The sequence below is a fragment of the Tyto alba genome, unplaced genomic scaffold, assembly GCF_018691265.1.
Source record: "Tyto alba isolate M040663 unplaced genomic scaffold, T.alba_DEE_v4.0 Super-Scaffold_20000042, whole genome shotgun sequence".
Taxonomy (NCBI): Eukaryota; Metazoa; Chordata; class Aves; order Strigiformes; family Tytonidae; genus Tyto; species Tyto alba.
The window spans coordinates 1,046,968-1,067,468 of record NW_024881293.1 but is presented as its reverse complement, the minus strand read 5'-3'; the positions used below and the strand labels follow the sequence as shown (position 1 = coordinate 1,067,468).

Below are 20,501 nucleotides of genomic sequence, written 5' to 3'. Positions count from 1 at the left end.
CTATAGTGCCGTATCACACATAAAGGTACATCACCGGAGGCCATCACATCCACTGTGCTGGCAACTGGGAGCTTCATTCGTACCAGGGCCCTAAGTTTTCATCCTCCCACGGGATGAGAGCGGCTCCACGGTCATGAAGATCAGCCCCAACCTCCATGTTCCACCCCCAGCACCATCATTACACTGGGAACCAGTTTAGGAAGCAGCCCGGCAAGGAACAAACCCAAATCAGATTTTTCAACCAGATCAGATCACTCTGATTTAAGAAATGACTCGGATAAAGGTTGTCGTTCCTAAAAGCCGGGTGATGGACTCCAAAACAATGGGGTTGAGATTGGACGAGCAGCTGTAGCTTCACCCATCAATTCTCCTGATAACTGTTATCTCAAAGCCGACAACACTGTGCAAGATTCCCATTCTCAGCATCCGGCCTTTCACTCACCTTTGTCTTCTGAGATGCCCTCTCCAGCCACGTACTCGCTGCAGGTGCTGGGACACAAGTAGAGGGCTTGCCGGAGCTCCAAGTTAAGAAACCACATCTGCAAGAAAGTGTTCACGTAGCACGTGGCGCCGAGGTTCGTTAAGCCCACGAACGCGTTCTGGCGTGAGAGAGAAAGCAACAGTCGTCACTCAGCCGCTGCCGAGGAGCAGGAACCCAGCAGCTGGGGCGGCTGCTTTATTACGGCTGTTTGTCAAGAAAACGCTGTTTTGGCATTGTACAAACAGCCGCATCCCAAACTCCCTGGTACGGGGTGGGGGGCGTGAGGTGTCACCTCCCCTTGTCCCCATCTTCCCCCGGGGACCACGAAGGGCAGGTGATGCTTTTTTGGGGAGGGGGGACAGCGATACCTTCTTCCGGCGCTCGCAGTTGGGGTCGTCGATGTTGTGGAAGCTGTTCTCATCTATCTCGCCCAGCCAGATGTGCTCCCCGATGCCCACCAGGCAGTTGGGGTTCCCCCGGCAGTTCCTCCTGTGGAGGCAGCACCCGCCCCCCAACTGTCACCCCCTGCATGGAAGGGATGCTGCTGTCCCTTGGGGGAGGTGGGAAGGCGGGGGCGAGGACAACAAGGGGGACCCCGTAACGCCAAAGGGAGTGAACGGGGTGGGACACAGGTGCCCTCCACCCCTGAAAGATGGTGGTTACGGGTAAACAAAGAGATAGGAGGTCTAGAGAGGGAGAAAAAAGGGGGGCCCCAGGGAAGAGTAGAGAACCCACGGAGGTCCCGTACGCAGGGGGAGACGGGCAGGGAGAGCAGTCCCTCCCAACCCCGGGGGAGGTCCCCTACACCTCCGAGGCAAGGCAGGGAGAGAGGTCCCCAACAACCCCAGGGAAAGGGAGCCCAAAGAAGAGAGCACGGGGGTCCCCCCCCTTCGCCCCTGCGGGACTCAGCGAGGGCGGGGTGCTTCTCCAGCCCCAGGGGAGGGAGAAGGGACGCGGGGTCCCCTCAGCCCCGAGAGAAGGGAACAGGGGACCCCCCCCCAGGCCCCAAGGGCTCGGGGTGCCCCACAGCGCCGAGGGAGCTGGTGCGGGGCGGGAGGGGAGGGGAGGGGGCCCGCGGGTACCGGCAGGCGCCGCGCTGGCAGGGCTCCAGCCGGACACGGTAGGCCGCCTCGATGTGCTCCTGCGCCACCGCCTCGGGCGGCACCGTCTCCGTCCAGCGCCACGCCGCCTTCTCCAGCTGCAGCCGCGGCGCCATGGTCGCCGCCACCCCCCCCCCCCCCGCCGCCTCCGGACCGGGCCTGACCCGGCCCCGGCCCCGGCCCCGGTCTCGGTCCCGGTCCCGCCCGGCCCCTCCCGCCGCCGCCGCCGCCGCCGTCAAGGCCGGTGACGCCACGGACGCGACGGGCGAGCGGGCGCGAGGCGCTGACGGTTACGGGCTGCGACGCGCGACAGGCCCGGGGGCGGGGCCCTGCGGCCCTGCGCGGGTGGGCGCGTGGCCCGAGACCACGTGCCGCCCATACCGGAACCCCCCCGATACCGGAACCCCAACCACACCGAAAACCCTTTATACCATAACCCCCCCACACCATCACCCCCCTCACACCATACCCCCCCTATGCCATAACCCCCCACACCATCACCCCCCTTTACCATAGCCCCCCCACACCATAACCCCCCCACACCATAACCCCCCCACACCATAACCCCCCTATGCCATAACCCCTCTATACCATAACTGCCCCATACCATAACCCCCCCCTATATCATAACCCCTCTCACACAATAACCCCCCTATACCATAACTGCCCCATACACTAGCCCCCCTATACCGTAACCCCCCCACACCATCACTCCTGCACCCCCCAGTACCCCCACACCTCCCTGTACTCCTACCCCCCCCCCTGCTGACCCCCCTCACTGTCCCCCCCCAGACCCTCATCCTCCCCCCACCCCCATACCATACCCCCCCCATACCTTACCCCCATAACCTCCCCCGCCGCCCCCCCAGCACCCCCAAACACAGCAGCCGCTCTGGTTGTCTCTCTCCTTTAATAGCTGTCCCCGTGGGGGGGGGGGGGGGGGGCCCCAGCACCCCGATTGTCCCTCGCGCCCCCACCCCGCTGCCGGCCCGGGGGCACCCAGGCGGCCCGGCCGCCCCGGCACAGTTTCAGGGGGGCCTGTGGGGAGACGGGTGTAAACATTTTTGGGGGTCCCGGCCCCCCCCTCCCCGGAGTCACCCCGGGGCAGCGAAGCACCATTTCCTCCTGGGGTTGTTTGGTTTGGTTTGGTTTGGTTTGGTTTGGTTTTTTTTTTGAAAATAATAAAATTGGCCAAATTCCCCCCCCAAATATGTTTCGGGGGGGGGGGCTAGGAGGGGCAGGGGGGAGCGGGGGAGCCCCCCCCAGCACCGTGCCGCAGGTCGATGGGGTGGCGGGGGGCTGCGGTGGGCGCCAGCGCCAGCCCCCGCAGGCACCCGGTGATGCCGGAGGTGAACTTGCCGCCCGTCAGGCCACGGGGGTCTGGGGCTCCGCCTGGGGGGACATGGGGGGACACGGGGGGACGTGACACACGGGGGACGTGACACGGGGGTGAGGGGACACCCGCTGGGCTCACCCAGTGTCCCGTCCTGTGCCCACCCCACATCTGTGTCGTGCCCTCCCCCATTTTCCATTATGTGTCCCTGTGTCCCCATCCCGTGTCCCTATCCCATGTCCATCCCCTGTCCTTCCCATGTCCCCATCCCGTGTCCATCCCATGTCCTTCCCGTGTCCCCATCCCGTGTCCATCCCATGTCCCACCCCGTGGCCCAGCCAATGTCCAATCCTCTGTCCCCTCCCATGTCCCACCCCTTACTGTGTCCCCTCCCATGTCCTGGATCCCATCCCATGTCCCATCGTGTAACCCCTCCCATGACCCATCCCATGTCCCACCCTCTGCCCTGTCCCATGTCCTGTGTCCCACTGCATGTCCCATCCCATGTCCCACCCCGTGTCCCGCCATGTGTCCCAGCCCATGTCCAATGCGTGTCCATCCCCTGTCCCACTCCATGTCCCACCATGTGTCCCAGCCCGTGTCCCAACACATGTCCCATCCCCTGTCCATCCCCTGTCCATCCCGTGTCCATCCCATGTCCCATCCTGTGTCCCGCCATGTGTCCCAGCCCATGTCCAACCCGTGTCCATCCCCTGTCCCACCCCATGTCCCACCATGTGTCCCAGCCCATGTCCAACCCGTGTCCATCCCCTGTCCCACTCCATGTCCCGCCATGTGTCCCAGCCCATGTCCAACCCGTGTCCATCCCCTGTCCCACTCCATGTCCCACCATGTGTCCCAGCCCATGTCCCAACCCATGTCCCATCCCCTGTCCATCCCCTGTCCATCCCGTGTCCATCCCATGTCCCACCCCATGTCCCACCATGTGTCCCACCCCATGTCCCATCAAGTTTCCACCCTATGTCCACCCCATGCCTCACCCCATGTCCCACCCTGTGTCCCCTCGTGTCCCCCAGGTGCCACCGTACCCACGTAGACGCTGCCCTGCGTGTTGGCCATGACGTTGGTTCCTGGTGACTCTCCGCTCACCGGCTCCTCCCCGTCCACCTGCAGCCACCCGCGCCGGCCCTCCCTGCACGGCACCCATCAGCACCTGCACCTCGACCCCCACCCTGACCCCCACCCTGACCCCCACCCTGACCCCCACCCACCTTGTCACTGTCACACGGTGCCACTCGCCGTCGTTGATGGGGTCTTCAGAGACGATGGTGGCCTCGCCGCTGCCCAGCTGGTAGCTGCAGGGGTGACGGGGGCTCAGCACAGGGAGCACCCTTGAGTGGCACGGAGCACCCTTGGGTGGCACGGGGCACCCTTGGGTGGCGCCGGGTCCCCCCGCTCACCTGAACACCAGGTGCCCGTCCTTCAAGCCGAGGCCGATGAAGTCTTTGGCTTTGCCACCCTCACTGGGCTCCTGTGGGTGCAGTGGGGCGGTGAGCTGGGTGGGGAGCACCCTGACCCCCACCCTGAGGGGGGTCAGCACCCTGGTCCCCTCCCTGGCCGTGCCCCCGCCCCGCTCACCGCCCCATGCCACAGCAGCAGCCCGTCGGCGCTGCCCGTCCGCAGCTCCAGCTCGATGGTCTCAGGCGCCTCGGGTGGGCTGCAAGGAGAGGGGGGGGCAGCTTGGTGGGTGCAGCACCCCGGGGTGGTGCAGAACCCTGGGAGGGTGCAGTGGCGCGATGGGTGCAGCACCCCGAGAAGGGTGCAATGGCCCAATGGGTGCAGCAAGCCAGGAAGGGTGCAACAGCATGAGGGATGCAGCACCCCGGGGAGGGTGCAGCACCCTGGGAAAGGTGCAGTGCCATTCTGGGTGCAGCACCCCGGGAAGGGTGCTAAGTGGCAGTGGGTGCAATGCTGCGGGAAGGGGTGCAGCACCCTGTGAGGGTGCAGTGCTGTAGGAAGGAAGGGTGCAACGCAGTGGGACGGGTGGGGGGGCACCCCAGGAAGTATGCAACGCTGCAGTGGGTGCAACGCCGTGGCAAGGGCGCGATGGTGTGATGGGTGCAACACTGCTGGAAGGGGTGCAGCACCCTGGGAAGGTGCAACGCCACGATGGGGTGCAACGTGGCGGGAAGGCTGCAATGGGTGCAACGCTGCAATGGGTGCAATGCTGATGGGTGCAACACTGTGATGGGTGCAACGCTGCGATGGGTGCAACACCGATGGGTGCAACACTGTGATGGGTGCAATGCTGCGATGGGTGCAACACCGATGGGTGCAACGCTGATGGGTGCAACACTGTGATGGGTGCAATGCTGCGATGGGTGCAACACCGATGGGTGCAACGCCGATGGGTGCAACACTGTGATGGGTGCAATGCTGCGATGGGTGCAACGCTGATGGGTGCAACACTGTGATGGGTGCAATGCTGCGATGGGTGCAACGCTGATGGGTGCAGCACTGCAGGAAGTGCTGCAACGCCGTGGGAAAGGGTGCGACTCCCCCAGGAAGGTTGCAGCACCCCGCGAAGGGTGCAGTGCCACGGGTGGGGGTGCAGCACCCTGCTCAAGGGTGCCCTGTCCCTGGTGTCACTCACCCACGGGGAAAGAGGTGTCCGGGCAGGGCCAGGTAGGAGCCGTCCCGAAAAGCAGCGCTGAACTGTCCGGGGGCGTCTGCGGGGAGCGGGAGGGGTGTGAGGGGCGGCCACGCCCACGGCGCTGCTTTTGGGGTCAAAAAAGGGGGAAAACGGGCGCAGGGACCTACCGCCTCCCCCGCTGCCTTCCGGCCAGTCTTGCTCCAGCTCTGCCAGCGCCAAACCTGCAGGCGAAGGGGTGTTGGGGACAGGGTGGCACGTGTCCCCAGGTGTCCCCAAGTATCCCTGTGTCCCCAGGTGTCCCCAAGTGTCCCCAGGTGTCCCCAAGTATCCCTAAGTGTCCCCAGGTGTCCCTAAGTGTCCCCAGGTGTCCCCAAGTGTCCCTAAGTGTCCCCAGGTGTCCCCAAGTGTCCCCAGGTGTCCCCAAGTATCCCTAAGTGTCCCCAGGTGTCCCCAAGTGTCCCCCGACTCACTGTGCTGGCAGTAGGGGCCGGTGTAGCCCGGCGGGCAGAGGCAGGTGCTGCCCTTGCAGGTGCCACCGTGCAGGCAGGGGTTGTGGTGCAGGCAGCGGTCCTCCTCCCGCTCGCAGCGCGGCCCTGGGGACACCGAGGGTGACACGGGTGGGCACGAGGGTGGCCCTCGCGTGCCCACGCAGGAGCAAGGCGAGCGCACGCACCCGCTCGCCCGCAGAGCGTGCAAACTGCAGCCGGCGGGCACGCGCCCAGGGCACGCACGCGTGCAGCAGATGCACCCGCTTGCGAACCCCGTGCGCGCGCACCCAGCACCCAGCACGTCCGCAGCCGCAGCGCGCCCACGCGTGCACTGTGCACGCACCCGCGCCACGCGGAGCACACGCCTGCACAGCACGCGCGTGCCCGCACGGGGCACGTGGACGCGCGGCGCGCACACGCCCACACAGACGCACACACACACGCACCGTGCGGCCACGTGCGTGCGCAGGGCACACGCCCCCCCCACCCCACCCCACGCTATGGCGCACACGCCTGCACCGCACGCGCGTGCACGCATGGGCCACGTTGCACGCCCAGCGCTGCACACGCGTGCCCAGCACACCCCGCCCGCTGCGCCCACACGTGCCTGGCGCACGTCTGCCCGGCACGCACGCCCAGCAAACGGCGCACACGTGCAAACACACGCGTGTGAGCCTGCTGCTCCCTGCCCCCCCCCCCCCCCCCCCCCCGCGGGGCTCACCGCCGTAGCCGGGGGGGCAGAGGCAGCGGTAGTGGGGGGGCCCGGCAGGCAGGGGCAGGCAGCGGCCCCCATGCAGGCAGGCAGCCTGCGGGCAGGGCGAGCTCTGCCCGCACTGCCCCACGCCCCGGCTCCGCAGGAAGCTGTAGGACAAATCCACCTTCTTCCCATTGATGGAGACCTGAGGGGACACCGAGTTTTGGGGGGGGGTGGTGGTGTCAAACTTCTGTGCCGCCCCCCCACCCTCCCTCCATTTCCACTAAGAGGACCCAGGCACCCCGTTTGGGGTGGGGGGGGGGGGACTCACCTCTCCGATGCAGCCCCGGAAGGAGGCGTTGGTTGGGGGGTGCAGCGGGGGTTCGGTGCCCCCCAGATAAAGGGGGGTGCGTAGGTTGAGGCCTTGGCTCTTGCCGGGCGAGGAGCGTTTCACCGGGGTGGCGTCATCCACTGCCAGCGTCCCGTCCTTGTGCACCCGCTCGGCCGTCACCCGGTGCCAGCGGCCCAGGGTCACCGGCTCGGCGCTCCGGAGCACGGCTGGGCCTGTGGGATTGGGATGGTGGCGTCAAGGGGGGGACCCCGGGGATGTTTGGGGACCTGAGGGGTGCCCTGGGTGATGCTGGGGGATCCCCAGCAGTGATGGGGGACACCGGTGACATCAGGGGACCCCACTGATGTCTGGGGACACTGGAAGTGTCTCGGGACCGGAGTGGTGCCAGGGGACCACAGCGGTGTGACAGGCATGCTTGGGGACACTGGCAGTGCCTGGGGTGCCACATGATGCCAGGGGACCCCAGTGACACCAAGGGACGCCAGTGTCATCAGGGCACCCTGGTGACATCTGGGGAACTTGGTGACATTTGGGGACCCTGGTGATGCCCGGGGACTCTGGCACTGCCTGGGGATGCCAGTGTCACCGAGGGATCCCAGTGATGTGGTGCCAGGGGACCCAAGTGACACCAGGGGGCTCCAGGGATGCCAGGGGGACTCCAGTGATGCCCAGGAACCCTGGCAGCACCTGGGGACCCCAACAATGCCAAGGGACCCCCTGGTGACACTGAGGGACCCCACTGATGTCTGGGAACCCTGGCAGCACCGGGGGACCCCAATGAGGCCAAGACACCCCAGTGACACTTGGGAGACACCAATGACACCAAGGGACCCCAGCGATGCTGGGGGACCCCAGTGATGACAAGGGACTCTGGTGACACTTGGGGACCCCGGTGGTGCCAAAGGACCCTTGTGATGCCTGGGGACCTCAATGACACCAAGGGACCCCAGTGCTGCCAGGGGATCCCGCTGCAGCGGCATCCCAAGGGACCCTGGTGATGCCAGGCCACCCCACCAATACCCTGGGGTCCCTAGTGCCACCACCCCCCAAACCCCGGTGCCACCAGGACCCCCGTCACCGTGCCAGCCCACCTGAGCCCAGCTCGTAGCGGAACTCGAGGTGGCCGCCGGCCATGGCCAAGGCGACGAAGTCCTCGACGGGGGCGGCTTTGCCGGCACTGAAGAGCAGGAGCCCGTCGGGTGCCAGCGGCAGGAACTCGGCCTCCACCCGCAGCTCGTGGTGGACGTTGGTAAGGGGTGGGTAGGAGACGAAGGCGCCCGCCTCGCCGAAGGATGGCACGCTCACCACCTCGCCTGTGGCACCCCCGAGTCAGTGCCCGGCTGGTGGGACCCCACCCTCCATCCCCACGGTGTCCCGCTCCCCGCCCATCCGCCCAGGGTGGTCCACAACCCCACCCCTGTGTCCCCAGGGTGCCACCCAGACCCACGCCCATCTCCCCAGGGTGGTCCTCAGCCTGTGTCCCCAGGGTGGCCCCCAATCCTCCCTCCCCAGCGTGCCCGTCTTCCCGGGATGGCACCCAAAGGCCCATCTCTCTCACATCCACGATGCCCGTCTCCCCACATGGTACCTAATCCCCTGTCTCCAACGTGCTCGTGTCCCCAGGCTGGTCCCCAGCCCCACGTCCGTGTCCCAGCGGGGTCCCCAGCCTTGTGCCCATCTCCCTGGTGTAGTACCCAGCCCCACGCCCCTGTCCCCAGGGTGGTCCCAGCCCCACGCCCATTTCCCTGGGGTGGTCCCCACATTGCCCCCATGTCCCCAGGGCGATCCCCGGCCACGTCCCCGTGTCCCCAGGGTGGTGCCAGCCCCGTCCCCGTGTCCCCCAGCTCACCCTCGGTGCACCTCTCCCCAGCCTTGCCCAGGTGGCAGCGGCAGGTATAGCCCTGCCCGTCCGGCCGGTTGACGCAGGTGGCATCAGCCCCACACGCCTCTGTAGGGTGACAAGTGATGAGCACCCATCTGGGGAGGGACATTGGGGTGACATCCCCGGGGGACAGGCACCTACCCGGGTGACAATGCAAAGCCTGCGAGTACTCGCAGTTGCTGCCGGTGAAGCCGTGGGGGCAGCGGCAGATGTAGGTGCCACTCTCGGCGTCCTGGCACACGCCACCATTCTGGGGGGGGTGTGACACGGGTGTCAACGATGGGTGGGGATGGGTGGGGATGGGTGGGCATCACACCACCCCCACACCCCCACACCCCCCATCCTTACCTGGCACGGCCGGTCCTGGCAAGTGGGACAACTGGTGACACCGTGCGCCTGCAGGTCCATGTCCCCAAAGGCCACCTCCTCCCCTTGGATGCGGAGCTGGCGCACGCAGCCTGTGGAAGGATGGAGATACGGCGAGGGGGAAGGTGACATGATGCTCAGCCCCCCCACCCCCAGCCCAGTGCCCCCCCCAAAAACCCATCACTCACCCACAAAACCACGGCTGAGCCCCGTCTTAGCCACGACGCCGAAATCGGGGTACCCGCCCAGGTACAGCTCCTCGTTCAGATCCAGCCCTTGAAACTTCCCCTGCAGGCACAAGCGGGTGGGCACCACCTCCAGCACCCTGACCCCCACCCAATACACATCAACTCCGCCCCCCCCCAAAATACCTGAGAGGTCCCGTTAACCGGGGGGTGCCCGTCCAGCGCCAGCGAGCCCCGGGTGAGGTTGCGGAGGAGGCGGACGGTGTGGTACTCGCCCAACCGCAGCGGCGTCGGGTGCCGGATGGTGGCCATGCCCGAACCGGCGTCAAACCTTATTTTCGGGGGGGTATAAAGGGGGTGGGTGGGTGCTGGCACCCACCTGCTCCCCCCTCCCCCGTAGCACCCACTCATGGGTCTCACCTAAATTCAGGGCGACCGCCCACCAAACCAAAGGAGATGAAGTCGGCGCCGCTGGTTTTCCGCTGCCCGTTGTAGAGGAGAAGCCCTGTGGGGTGGCAGTGGGTCAGGCAGGATGGGGACCTCCCCGGGGAAAGGGGGGGGCACACTCCGGGGGACCCCAAAAGACTTCCAGGATGGAGGAGAGCCACCCTCAGAAGTTGTGGGGGATTTGGTTGAATAGAGAGAGCTAAAAGAGGGAGAGGAGAGGATGGAAGGAGGGAAGGATGGAGGGAGGGAGAGGGAAGGGAGGAGGAAACGAGGGAGGGGACATGGAGGGGGCCTGGCGAGGGACACTTGGGGTGACACGGGGGCCCCGTCAGTGCTCACCGTCCGCAGCGTCAGGCCGGAAGGTGATGAGGATCTCAAACCTCTTGTAGGCGTCCTTGATGGTGGGCAGGGGGAGGAAGGAGCGGGGTGTCTGCCCAAAATAGGGGACCAGGCGCTCTGCGGGGACGGAGCAATCAGGAGGGGCGGGGGTATATCACCCTCCCCCTCCCGTCCGTCTGTCTATTTGTCTGTCCTCACCTCGGACCTTGAGGACGTAGTAAGCCTTCTCCTGGCCGCGGCGGTTGGCAGCAGTGCAGGCATAGACGCCGGCGTCCTCGTGGCGCACGGCCGGCAGCGTCAGGACGTTCCCCTCCACCCTGGCACCCGCCGGCAGCTCCCCCTCCAGCTGCGGCAGAGCGGGGCGGGGGGATCAGCACCCAGGGGGTGCCCCCCCCCTTCCCCGCACCCCCATCCCTGCATCCCTCCACTTCACCTTGCTCCAGGTGATCTCCGGCACCGGGAAGCCAGATGCCAAGCAGGGCAAAACAGCCGCCGATCCCACCGAGACCTCCTTCACCTCCGGCTGCCCGGCGATTTGGGGGGTGGCTGGGGACACACAGGGGTGTCACCTCCCCGCCGTGACACCGTGTGGCACATCCCCAGCTCCGTGTCCCCATCCTCACCTTGCACATGGAGGATGACGTGGGACTGGACGGTGCCCACGGCGTTGGTGGCGGTGCAGCGGTACTGCCCGGCATCCGCCCGTTCCACCTGCTCGATGGTGAGGGTGCCGGCACGGACCAGCACCCCAGGTCGGATATGGCCCCCCACTTTGCTCCACGTGACATGGGGACGGGGTTCACCCAAGCCCACGCACTCCAGCTCCACCGCTGTCCCTGCCAGCACTGTCTGCACCGCTGTCCGGATGTTGATCAGGGCCCTGGGGAGAGCTTAGAGGGGACAGTGGGGTTTTCGGGGTGCCCCCTGGCATGGGGGAGGCATTGCAGTCTGGGCTGCCAACTGGAGGAGTGAAAGATGGGGAGAAACAGGGTGCTCGTGGGCATGGGGAGACCACCAGGGTGGCTGTGGTCTCCATGCGATTGAGGGTGTTGGGGTGCCCATGGGCACCGGGAGAGATTGGGGGTATCAGGGTACTTGTGGGTGTTTGGAGAGATGGGGGGTACTGGGGTGCCCATGAGTGTGGGGAGAGATTGAGGGTGTTGGGGTGCCCATAGGCATGGGGAGAGGTGGGGGATACTGGGGTGCCCACAAGCATGGGGAGAAGTTGGGGGTATTGGGGTGCCTGTGGGCATGGGGAGAGATTTGGGGTATGGGGGTCCCCACAGGCATTGGGTGAGATGGGGGTACCAGGGTGCCCGTGAGTGTGGGAAGAAATAGTGGGGGGTTTGGGGTACCCATGGGCAGGGGAAAAAATCAGGGGTATTGGTGCCCACGGGGGTGTGGGGAGAGATGGGGGGCACCAGGGTGCCTGTGGGTGGAGGGAAATGGGGGCTACCAGGGTGCCCGTAGGGGTGGGGAGATGGGGGGTCTCAGGGTGCTCATGGGCATGGGGGGGATGGGTCGGGGGGGTGCCCACGTCCCCCAGCGCACGGGTGCTGCCCCTACCCTGGACGCTGAGGGTGGCCCTGTCCTCCGCCTGCCCGCCCGGGGCGCTGGCCCGGCACACGTACACCCCCTGCGCCCCCCACGCCAGCTCCGGAATCCTGCGGGGACACAGTCGGGGTGTGGGACCCCACGGTGGGGCAGGGAGGACAGGCGGGGGGACCCCACCGTCCCAGCCGTGTCCCCCCCCCCCCTTACCGCAGCACCCCATCCCGCACAGTGTGGGTGGGGGGCAGCTCCCCGCCATCCTTCAGCCACTCCAGACGTGCCCGTGGGTCCCCCGAGACGACGCAGGCAAATTCGGCGGTGCTGCCCACCCCCGTGACGAGACTCCCCGGCGTCACCCGTACCGTCAGGGGACCGCCGCCGGCGTCCCCACCGTCACCGGCATCACCTGGGTGGGATGCAAAGCCCTGATGGCACCCAGCGGTGCGGGCAGCCCCGGCCCACGGCGTCCCCGTTGCGGGGCTGGGGGGGGGGCTCACCGTGGACGGCCACGTGGGCGAAGGTCTCGGCGGTGCCGACGCGGTTGGTGACGAGGCAGCGGTAGGTGCCGGCGTCGGCGGGCAGCGCCGGGCTGATGCGGAGGAGGCCGGCACGGTGGATGACGCGTGCCGAGAGGCTGCCGTTGACCTTGTCCCACGCGTAGAGCAGCGGTGGCGTGCCGTGGGCCAGGCACTGCACCTGCAGCGCGTCGCCGGCGCGCACTGCGGTCTCCTCCGGCAGGCTGGTGGCGTACGGCGGCGCTGTGGGGACAGTCGGTACCGTCAGTGCCCGGCCATCGTCGGGGTGGGGCAGTAAATGGGTCAACGGGGCGAGGAGGGCATCGGTGGGAGGGTGTGGGTGGAGATGGAGGTGGGCGTGTGTTGGGATGGATCCATGAGGAAGGGATGGATGGATGGGGAAGCTTGAGCGGAGATGGAGAGATGGGAATGTGCTGGGACAGACCAGAGATGGATGGATCCATGAGGGAAGGGATGGATGGATGAGTTTGACAGGTGGAGAGACGGATGTGAGTTGGGATGGTTGGGTGATGGATGAATCCACAAGGAAGAGGTGGATGGATGGATGGATGGATGGATGGATGGATGGATGGATGGATGGATGGATGGATGGAGGGATGGGTGGAGGGATGGATGGATGGATGGATGGAGGGAGGGAGGGATGGATGGAGGGATGGGTGGATGGATGGATGGATGGATGGATGGATGGATGGATGGAGGGAGGGAGGGAGGGAGGGATGGATGGAGGGAGGGATGGAGGGAGGGAGGGAGGGAGGGAGGGAGGGAGGGAGGGAGGGAGGGAGGGAGGGAGGGAGGGAGGGATGGATGGAGGGATGGATGGATGGATGAAGGGAGGGATGGATGGATGGATGGATGGATGGAGGGATGGATGGAGGGATGGATGGATGGAGGGATGGAGGGATGGATGGATGGAGGGATGGATGGATGGATGGAGGGAGGGATGGATGGATGAAGGGATGGATGGAGGGATGGATGGAGGGATGGATGGATGAAGGGATGGATGGAGGGATGGATGGAGGGATGGATGGATGGATGGAGGGATGGATGGAGGGAGGGATGGAGGGAGGGAGGGATGGATGGATGGAGGGATGGATGGATGGAGGGATGGATGGAGGGATGGATGGATGGAGGGATGGAGGAATAGAGGGATGGATGGATGGAGGGATGGATGGAGGGATGGAGGGATGGATGGATGAGTTTGAGAGGAGAAGGAGAGATGGGTGTGTGCTGGGATGGGTGAGGTGGATGAATCCACCAGGAAGGGATGGCTGGAAGGGTGTGAGCAGAGATGGAGAGATGGGTGTGTACTGGGATGGCTGAAAGATGAATGAATCCACAAGGAAGGGGCAGATGGAGGAGTTAGGAGATGGAGAGATGGGCATATGCTGGGATGGATGGATGAATAATGGATGAATCCACCAGGAAGGGATGGATGGAGGGGTGTGAGGAGACGGAGGGGTGGATGTGAGCTGAGATGATGAGCACAAGGAAGGGGTGGGTGGAGAAGTTTGAGGGGAGATGGAGAGATGGGTGTGTGCTGGGATGGATGAGAGATGGATGGATCCATGAGGAAGAGATGGATGGAGCAGGGTGAGAAGGAGATGGAAAGATGGGTGTGAACTGGGATGAGTGAGTGATGGACAAATCCAGGAATAGGGGATGGATGGAGAAGAGAGCAGAAGTAGAGATGAATGTGTGCAGGGATGGAACAAACAGATGGACACATCCACAGGAAGGGCTGGATGAGAGATCTTGAAAGGAGATGGAGATGAGGATGAGTGCCAGGATGGAGCGAAGACGGATCCAGGAGGAAGGGCTGGATGGGAGGGTAGGAGTGGCTGTGGAGATGGCCATGTGTGGAGGAAGGGCAGAGAGGAGCCAAGGATGGGTGATGGCAACAGCAGGGGGAAAGGAGACAGTGGAGATGGCAGGAGGGACCTAGGGGCAGCCCAACCACACCCCCCCCCCCCCTTACTCTCCACGTCGAGGGTGACGAAGACCTCCGCGGAGCCGGCAGGGCTGCTGGCGTTGCAGATGTACTGGCCTGAGTCCTGCTGCGCGGCGCGGGGGATGACCAGGCTGCCGTTCACCACCCGGTGCTGCCAGGGCAGGGGCGCCCGCAGCTTCGACCACTCGATCCGGGGCGCTGGCTCGCCTATGGGCAACGCAGGTGCCCATCACCGTGGCATCAGGGTGCCGCGGCAGGATAACCCTCCTCCGCCACCGTCCTCCACCCATACCTCTGGCCGTGCAGTGCAGTGTGGCAGTGTCCCCAGCCACCACGGTGACGGCGGGCGGCGCGGTGACCTCAGGGGCCCCGGGGTGCCGCTGTGCCGTCTCCACACTGACGTCCACCCGGGCTTGCGCCGAGCCCAAGGCGCTGTGGGCTGTGCAGACGTAGGTCCCGGCGTGCTCCAGCTTGGCCGGTGAGAGCTGGTGGAGGGGGGACAAGGTGGGGGGTGAGCACCGGGCACCCGCCGGCACCCCGCAGCACCCCGGGGTGCCCTGCTCACCTGCAGGATGGCCTGGCTGTCCATGTGCAGCAGCGTTTGGTGTTCCACCTTCTGCCGGGAGCCCAGCCGGCTCCAGCGCACCAGCGGCCGCGGTTCACCCCGGCCAAGGCACTCCAGGCTGAGGGATTTGCCCTCCTTCACTGACACGGGGCCCGGTGGCATCACTGACACCGTGGGGGCACCTGGAGAAGGGGGAGGGCATCAGGGTGGGGGAGGGGACACCATCACTAAAAACGTTGGCATGGTGATGGGGACACCATCACCCTGGGGGCATCTGGAGCATGGGGAGGACACCAGTATGGGGGTGGGACCAGGGCCACCACCACCCGAGGAGCATCTGGAGCACATGGAGGACATCAGCACGGGGCATGGGGATGGGGACACCACCACTCCAGGAGAACCTGAAGCATGGAGAGGACCATGGGCATGGGGAGATCACCACCCTGGGGGCACCTGGAGCACACGGGGATGGGGACATCACCACCCCGGGGTTATCTGAAGCACACAGGACACCGGCATGGGGACAGGGCCAGGGACGCAACCACCCCAGGGGCATCTGGAGCACGTGGGAGACACTAACATGGGGATGGGGACACCACCACCCCAGGGGGCATCTGAAGCACATGGGGCCAGGGCCAGGGCCACTCCGGCCACCTCGCACCTTGCACTAGGAGGTTGACGACGCTGCTGGCGACACCGAAGCGGTTGGAGGCCACGCAGTGGTAGGCACCCTGGTTGCCCACGTGGGCGCCAGCGATGGAGATCACGGAGCCATTGGTGCTGATCTTCACGTTGTCTGGGCAAGGAGGAGCTGTCAGCACCAGGGCCACCCTGAGGACCACAATGGGGCCGCCCTGGGGACCACCATACCTTGGAGATGTTGGCCAGGTCCCATTCGCCAAGTGACATTGATGGGCTGAGCACCATCATGGATGCGGCACTTGAAGGTGGCATCCTCGCCCGGTGCCACCGCCATGCTGTGTGGGTCAATGGAGATGATGGGGCTCTGCAGACCTGCAGGGACAAAGGGACAGGGAAGCCACCGAGGTCACCCATGTTCCCCCACCTTCCCCCGGCGTCCACACGCTTACGGTAGCTGGAGCTGTCACGGGAGGTGACAGTGACAGTGACGGTGGCCTCGCGGGAGACACTGCCCGTGTCTACCCGGCACACGTACTCCCCTGAATCGGCCACCGAGAGCTGTGACAGCCGCAGGCGGGACCCCGAAACCTGGGGATGCAATGGCAGGGGGTGGTGGCATCAACCAGCCACCCATGGCCACCACCGCCCACCCCACCAGTGTCCCCACCTACCTGGTGCTTGGCCGGGAGGGACCCACCACGCTTGTACCAGGTGATGGTGGCCTGTCCCTGGCTGGCCACCACGCAGTCCAGGTCCAGGGTCTGTCCCTCGGTGACAGAGGACGCCGAGGACTCGATGCGGATGGGCGGCGTGACGCCGGTGGCTGTGCGGGCAGTCAAGGGTAAATGTCCCCACTGGTCCCCCCCACCGGTGGGGACCCGTCCCCCGAAGGGTGGCACTCACAGTGGGATGGGTTGGCTCCGTCATCGATGGTGATGACAAGGGACGTTTCCTGTGTGACACCACCCGATGTCACCCGGCACACGTACTCCCCTGAATCGGCTGCTGTCACCTGGGGGATGCGCAGGCGGGTGCCTGACACCTTGGAGGGGACAATTTGGGGACTAATCAGTGCCGGAGAGCCAGGCACAGGACAAATTCAGGGTGACCTACCTCTGCGCCCTACCTGGTGGCCGGCGGGCAGGGAGCCACCACGCTTGTACCACGTCACGGTGGCGGGGCCGGATCCTGCCACCACGCAGTTGAGATCCAGGATCTGTCCCTCAGCGATGGCCGAGGACGAGGACTCGATGCGGAGGGGCTGGGAGACGCTGGAGGCTGGAGGAGGGACAGGGAAAAGGGACATTTGTCACCAAAGTGGCACCCGACTGTCCCCAAGCGCTGCCCTCTTGCTCGCACTCACGGTAATAGGTGCCGGCACTGCCAGGCACAGTGACAATGACAGATGCCTCCTGTGTGACGGACCCCAGGGTCACCCGGCACACGTACTCCCCCGAATCAGCCACCGCCACCTGGACGAGGCGCAGGCGGGTCCCCGACACCTGGGGAGGTGACAAGTTGGGGACACGTCAGTGTCTGATGTGGGGCTGTGTCCTGCGGGGTGATGCCACCTCCCCCCGTGTCCCACCTGGCTGTTGGGGGGCAGAGCTCCCCCACGCCGGTACCAGGTGACATGGGGGCGACCGTGTCCTGTCACCATGCAGTTGAGGTCCAGGGTCTGTCCCTCGGTGACAGCAGCAGACGAGGTCTCAATCCTCACCGGTGGCGTGACGCCGATGGCTGGGGACGGCAATGGGGTCAGTGGGGGCAGCCACCACGTCCCCATCATGTCCCCACGTCACCTCCTCCCCATCCCAGTACCATAAGAGGAGCCAGCGCCAGTCTGGATGGTGACAATGAGGGATGTCTCGTGTGTGACACCTCCCGATGTCACCCGGCACACGTACTCCCCCGAATCGGCTGCCGTCACCTGGGGGATGCGCAGGTGGGTGCCTGATACCTGGGGGGGTGACACACATGAGAAGGGAGACACAGACCCCTCACAACCCCCAAAAATCCCTTTTCCAACCCAAAACGCTTCTCTGGTGTCCTTTACCTGGTGCTTGGCTGGGAGGGACCCGCCACGCTTGTACCAGGTGACAGTGGCCTGACCCTGCCCGGCCACGATGCAGTTGAGGTCCAGGGTCTGTCCCTCAGCCACGGAGGAGGACGAGGACTCGATGCGCACTGGCGGGGTGACACCAGCAGCTGGAGACAGAGATGGGAGGGTCACCCCAAGGGCCAGGGCACCACGCCCTGGTCCCTTGTCCCCTCTGGTCCCCACTCACGGTAGGCACTGGCGCCGCTGGGCTGGATTGTCACCATGATGGAGGTTTCCTTGGTGGTGGCCCCGCTGGTCACCCGGCACACGTACTCGCCCGAGTCGGCCGCTGTCACCTGCAGCAGCCGCAGCCGGGAGCCGGACACCTGCAGGGAGGGGACATCGGGGCCATTTGGGCTTCCATGGACCTGCTGGGGCTTGAACAGGGCCACTTGGGCTTGCATGGGCCACCTGGTCTTGCATGGGGCAACATGGGCTTGCACAAGCCACCTGGGCATCCATGGGATCGCTTGAGATTGCACGGGGCCACCAGAGCTTAAAAGGGGCCATCTGGACTTGCACAGGCCACCTGGCCTTGCATGGGCTATTTGGGCTTGAATGGGACCACCAGAGCTTGCATGGGCCACCAGAGCTTGCATGGGCCACCAGAGCTTGCATGGGACCACCAGAGCTTTCATGGGACCACCAGAGCTTGCATGGAACCACTTGGGCTTCCATGGGGCTGCTGGGCTTGTATGGGGCCACCTGGGCTTGCCCACAGCCATGGGTCACTCCCAACCACCCCCCTTGGGGACGTCCCCCCTCCGTGTCCCCTACCTGGTGCTTGGCCGGGAGGGACCCCCCGCGCTTGTACCAGGTGACGGTGGCCTGTGCAGGGCTGGCGATGACGCAGTTGAGGTCCAGGGTCTGGCCCTCGGCCACGGGGGAGGACAAGGACGAGGACTCGATGCGCAGGGGGGTCGTGCTGCCTGGGGCTGGGGACCGAGACAGGTTAGAGGCCATGGCCACCGCCACGTGTGAGCCTCCACGGGACACACCAGGAAGCCACAATGGGCATGCACGTGGGTGGCTTCCCCAGGGAGCAATTCATCCCAGAGCCGGGGACACCACAGGCCAGTGTCACCCACCCATGGGTAACGTCCCCCTGTCCCCTCTGGTCCCCACTCACGGTAGGCGCTGGCGCCGCTGGGCTGGATTGTCACCATGATGGAGGTTTCCTTGGTGGTGGCCCCGCTGGTCACCCGGCACACGTACTCGCCCGAGTCGGCCGCTGTCACCTGCAACAGCCGCAGCCGGGAGCCGGACACCTGCAGGGAGGGGACATCGGGGCCATTTGGGCTTCCATGGACCTGCTGGGGCTTGAACAGGGCCACTTGGGCTTGCATGGGCCACCTGGTCTTGCATGGGGCAACATGGGCTTGCACAAGCCACCTGGGCATCCATGGGATCGCTTGAGATTGCATGGGGCCACCAGAGCTTAAAAGGGGCCATCTGGACTTGCACAGGCCACCTGGCCTTGCATGGGCTATTTGGGCTTATATGGGACCACCAGAGCTTGCATGGGACCACCAGAGCTTGCATGGGCCACCAGAGCTTGCATGGGACCACCAGAGCTTTCATGGGCCACCAGAGCTTGCATGGGACCACCAGAGCTTGCATGGGCCACCAGAGTTTGTATGGGCCACCAGAGCTTATATGGGACCACCAGAGCTTGCATGGGCCACCAGAGCTTGCATGGGCCACCAGAGCTTGCATGGGCCACCAGAGCTTGTATGGAACCACTTGGGCTTCCATGGGGCTGCTGGGCTTGTATGGGGCCACCTGGGCTTGCCCACAGCCATGGGTCAATCCCAACCACCCCCTTTGGGGACGTTCCCCCTCCGTGTCCCCTACCTGGTGCTTGGCCGGGAGGGACCCCCCGCGCTTGTACCAGGTGACGGTGGCCTGTGCAGGGCTGGCGATGACGCAGTTGAGGTCCAGGGTCTGGCCCTCGGCCACGGCGGAGGACGGGGACTCGATGCGCAGGGGGGTCGTGCCACCTGGGGCTGGGGACCGAGACAAGAGGGTGACACCAGTGACAACAGCAGTGCCGCCACCACAAGCATGCAAGACAGGGCTCAGTGATGTGGCCCATGGGGACCCTCCGCTGGCGCTGTCACCCCCGTGTCCCCACTCACGGTAGGCGCTGGCGCCGCTGGGCTGGATGGTCACCATGACAGCGGTTTCCTTGGTGGTGGCCCCGCTGGTCACCCGGCACACGTACTCGCCCGAGTCGGCCGCTGTCACCTGCAGCAGCCGCAGCCGGGAGCCGGACACCTGCAGGGACGGGACATGGGGGTCACCTGGGCCGTTTGGGCTTCCATGGGGCTGCTGGGGCTTGCATGGGGCCTTTTGGGCTTGTACAGGGGTCACTGGGCTTGCACAGGACCACTCAAGCTTGCACAAGTGCCACCTGGGCTTGCACAGAGCCACTTGGGCTTGCAAAAGTGCCAGTTGGGTTTGCATGGGCCACCTGGGCTTGCATGGGCCACCTGGGCTCACATGGGACCACCTGGGCTCACATGGGACCACCTGGGCTTGCACTGACCACCTGGGCTTGCATGGGACCACCTGGGCTTGCATGGGCCACCTGGGCTCACATGGGACCACCTGGGCTCACATGGGACCACCTGGGCTTGCATGGGACCACTTGGGCTCACATGGGACCACCTGGGCTTGCATGGACCACCTGGGCTCGCATGGGACCACCTGGGCTCACATGGGACCACCTGGGCTCGCATGGACCACCTGGGCTCGCATGGGACCACCTGGGCTCACATGGGACCACCTGGGCTTGCATGGGACCACCTGGGCTCGCATGGGACCACCTGGACTTGCATGGGACCACCTGGGCTCGCATGGACCACCTGGGCTCAC

General features: G+C 65.5%; 2 protein-coding genes across 11 annotated transcripts in view; both read right to left on the bottom strand.

The window, feature by feature from the left end:
• The window catches only part of USP48 (ubiquitin specific peptidase 48), a 30,144-nt gene extending 28,391 nt beyond the window's left edge, over window positions 1-1,753 (bottom strand). The window contains exons 1-3 of one of the 3 annotated variants that reach the window (XM_042794677.1): window positions 1,564-1,753; window positions 850-970; window positions 443-599 (exon numbers count right to left, since the gene is read on the bottom strand). In XM_042794677.1, coding sequence (XP_042650611.1) covers window positions 443-599; window positions 850-970; window positions 1,564-1,697 — 412 coding nt within the window. In that variant the 5' untranslated portion in view covers window positions 1,698-1,753. The remainder of the gene's footprint in view (window positions 1-442; window positions 600-849; window positions 971-1,563) is intronic. The other 2 variants (XM_042794678.1, XM_032984189.2) reach the window with 2 other exon arrangements.
• A 721-nt stretch (window positions 1,754-2,474) lies between these two features.
• HSPG2 (heparan sulfate proteoglycan 2) overlaps window positions 2,475-20,501 on the bottom strand; it is a 37,437-nt gene continuing 19,410 nt past the window's right edge. For 3 of the 8 annotated variants that reach the window (XM_042794669.1, XM_042794671.1, XM_042794676.1), the window contains 42 exons: window positions 19,763-19,901; window positions 19,479-19,630; window positions 18,754-18,892; window positions 18,402-18,559; window positions 17,812-17,950; window positions 17,580-17,731; window positions 17,345-17,483; window positions 17,112-17,263; window positions 16,887-17,025; window positions 16,650-16,801; window positions 16,427-16,565; window positions 16,195-16,346; window positions 15,973-16,111; window positions 15,752-15,895; window positions 15,543-15,677; window positions 14,882-15,063; window positions 14,609-14,801; window positions 14,344-14,523; window positions 12,330-12,590; window positions 12,043-12,238; window positions 11,848-11,945; window positions 10,905-11,171; window positions 10,715-10,827; window positions 10,480-10,627; window positions 10,282-10,398; window positions 9,916-10,000; window positions 9,682-9,826; window positions 9,499-9,598; window positions 9,293-9,402; window positions 9,086-9,194; window positions 8,912-9,010; window positions 8,154-8,375; window positions 7,042-7,274; window positions 6,738-6,915; window positions 5,999-6,121; window positions 5,696-5,749; window positions 5,529-5,604; window positions 4,514-4,592; window positions 4,336-4,406; window positions 4,147-4,230; window positions 3,964-4,067; window positions 2,475-2,973 (listed from right to left, as the gene is read on the bottom strand). In XM_042794669.1, coding sequence (XP_042650603.1) covers window positions 2,810-2,973; window positions 3,964-4,067; window positions 4,147-4,230; window positions 4,336-4,406; window positions 4,514-4,592; window positions 5,529-5,604; window positions 5,696-5,749; window positions 5,999-6,121; window positions 6,738-6,915; window positions 7,042-7,274; window positions 8,154-8,375; window positions 8,912-9,010; window positions 9,086-9,194; window positions 9,293-9,402; window positions 9,499-9,598; window positions 9,682-9,826; window positions 9,916-10,000; window positions 10,282-10,398; window positions 10,480-10,627; window positions 10,715-10,827; window positions 10,905-11,171; window positions 11,848-11,945; window positions 12,043-12,238; window positions 12,330-12,590; window positions 14,344-14,523; window positions 14,609-14,801; window positions 14,882-15,063; window positions 15,543-15,677; window positions 15,752-15,895; window positions 15,973-16,111; window positions 16,195-16,346; window positions 16,427-16,565; window positions 16,650-16,801; window positions 16,887-17,025; window positions 17,112-17,263; window positions 17,345-17,483; window positions 17,580-17,731; window positions 17,812-17,950; window positions 18,402-18,559; window positions 18,754-18,892; window positions 19,479-19,630; window positions 19,763-19,901 — 5,961 coding nt within the window. In that variant the 3' untranslated portion in view covers window positions 2,475-2,809. The remainder of the gene's footprint in view (window positions 2,974-3,963; window positions 4,068-4,146; window positions 4,231-4,335; window positions 4,407-4,513; window positions 4,593-5,528; window positions 5,605-5,695; window positions 5,750-5,998; window positions 6,122-6,737; window positions 6,916-7,041; window positions 7,275-8,153; window positions 8,376-8,911; window positions 9,011-9,085; window positions 9,195-9,292; window positions 9,403-9,498; window positions 9,599-9,681; window positions 9,827-9,915; window positions 10,001-10,281; window positions 10,399-10,479; window positions 10,628-10,714; window positions 10,828-10,904; window positions 11,172-11,847; window positions 11,946-12,042; window positions 12,239-12,329; window positions 12,591-14,343; window positions 14,524-14,608; window positions 14,802-14,881; window positions 15,064-15,542; window positions 15,678-15,751; window positions 15,896-15,972; window positions 16,112-16,194; window positions 16,347-16,426; window positions 16,566-16,649; window positions 16,802-16,886; window positions 17,026-17,111; window positions 17,264-17,344; window positions 17,484-17,579; window positions 17,732-17,811; window positions 17,951-18,401; window positions 18,560-18,753; window positions 18,893-19,478; window positions 19,631-19,762; window positions 19,902-20,501) is intronic. The other 5 variants (XM_042794673.1, XM_042794674.1, XM_042794670.1 and 2 more) reach the window with 4 other exon arrangements.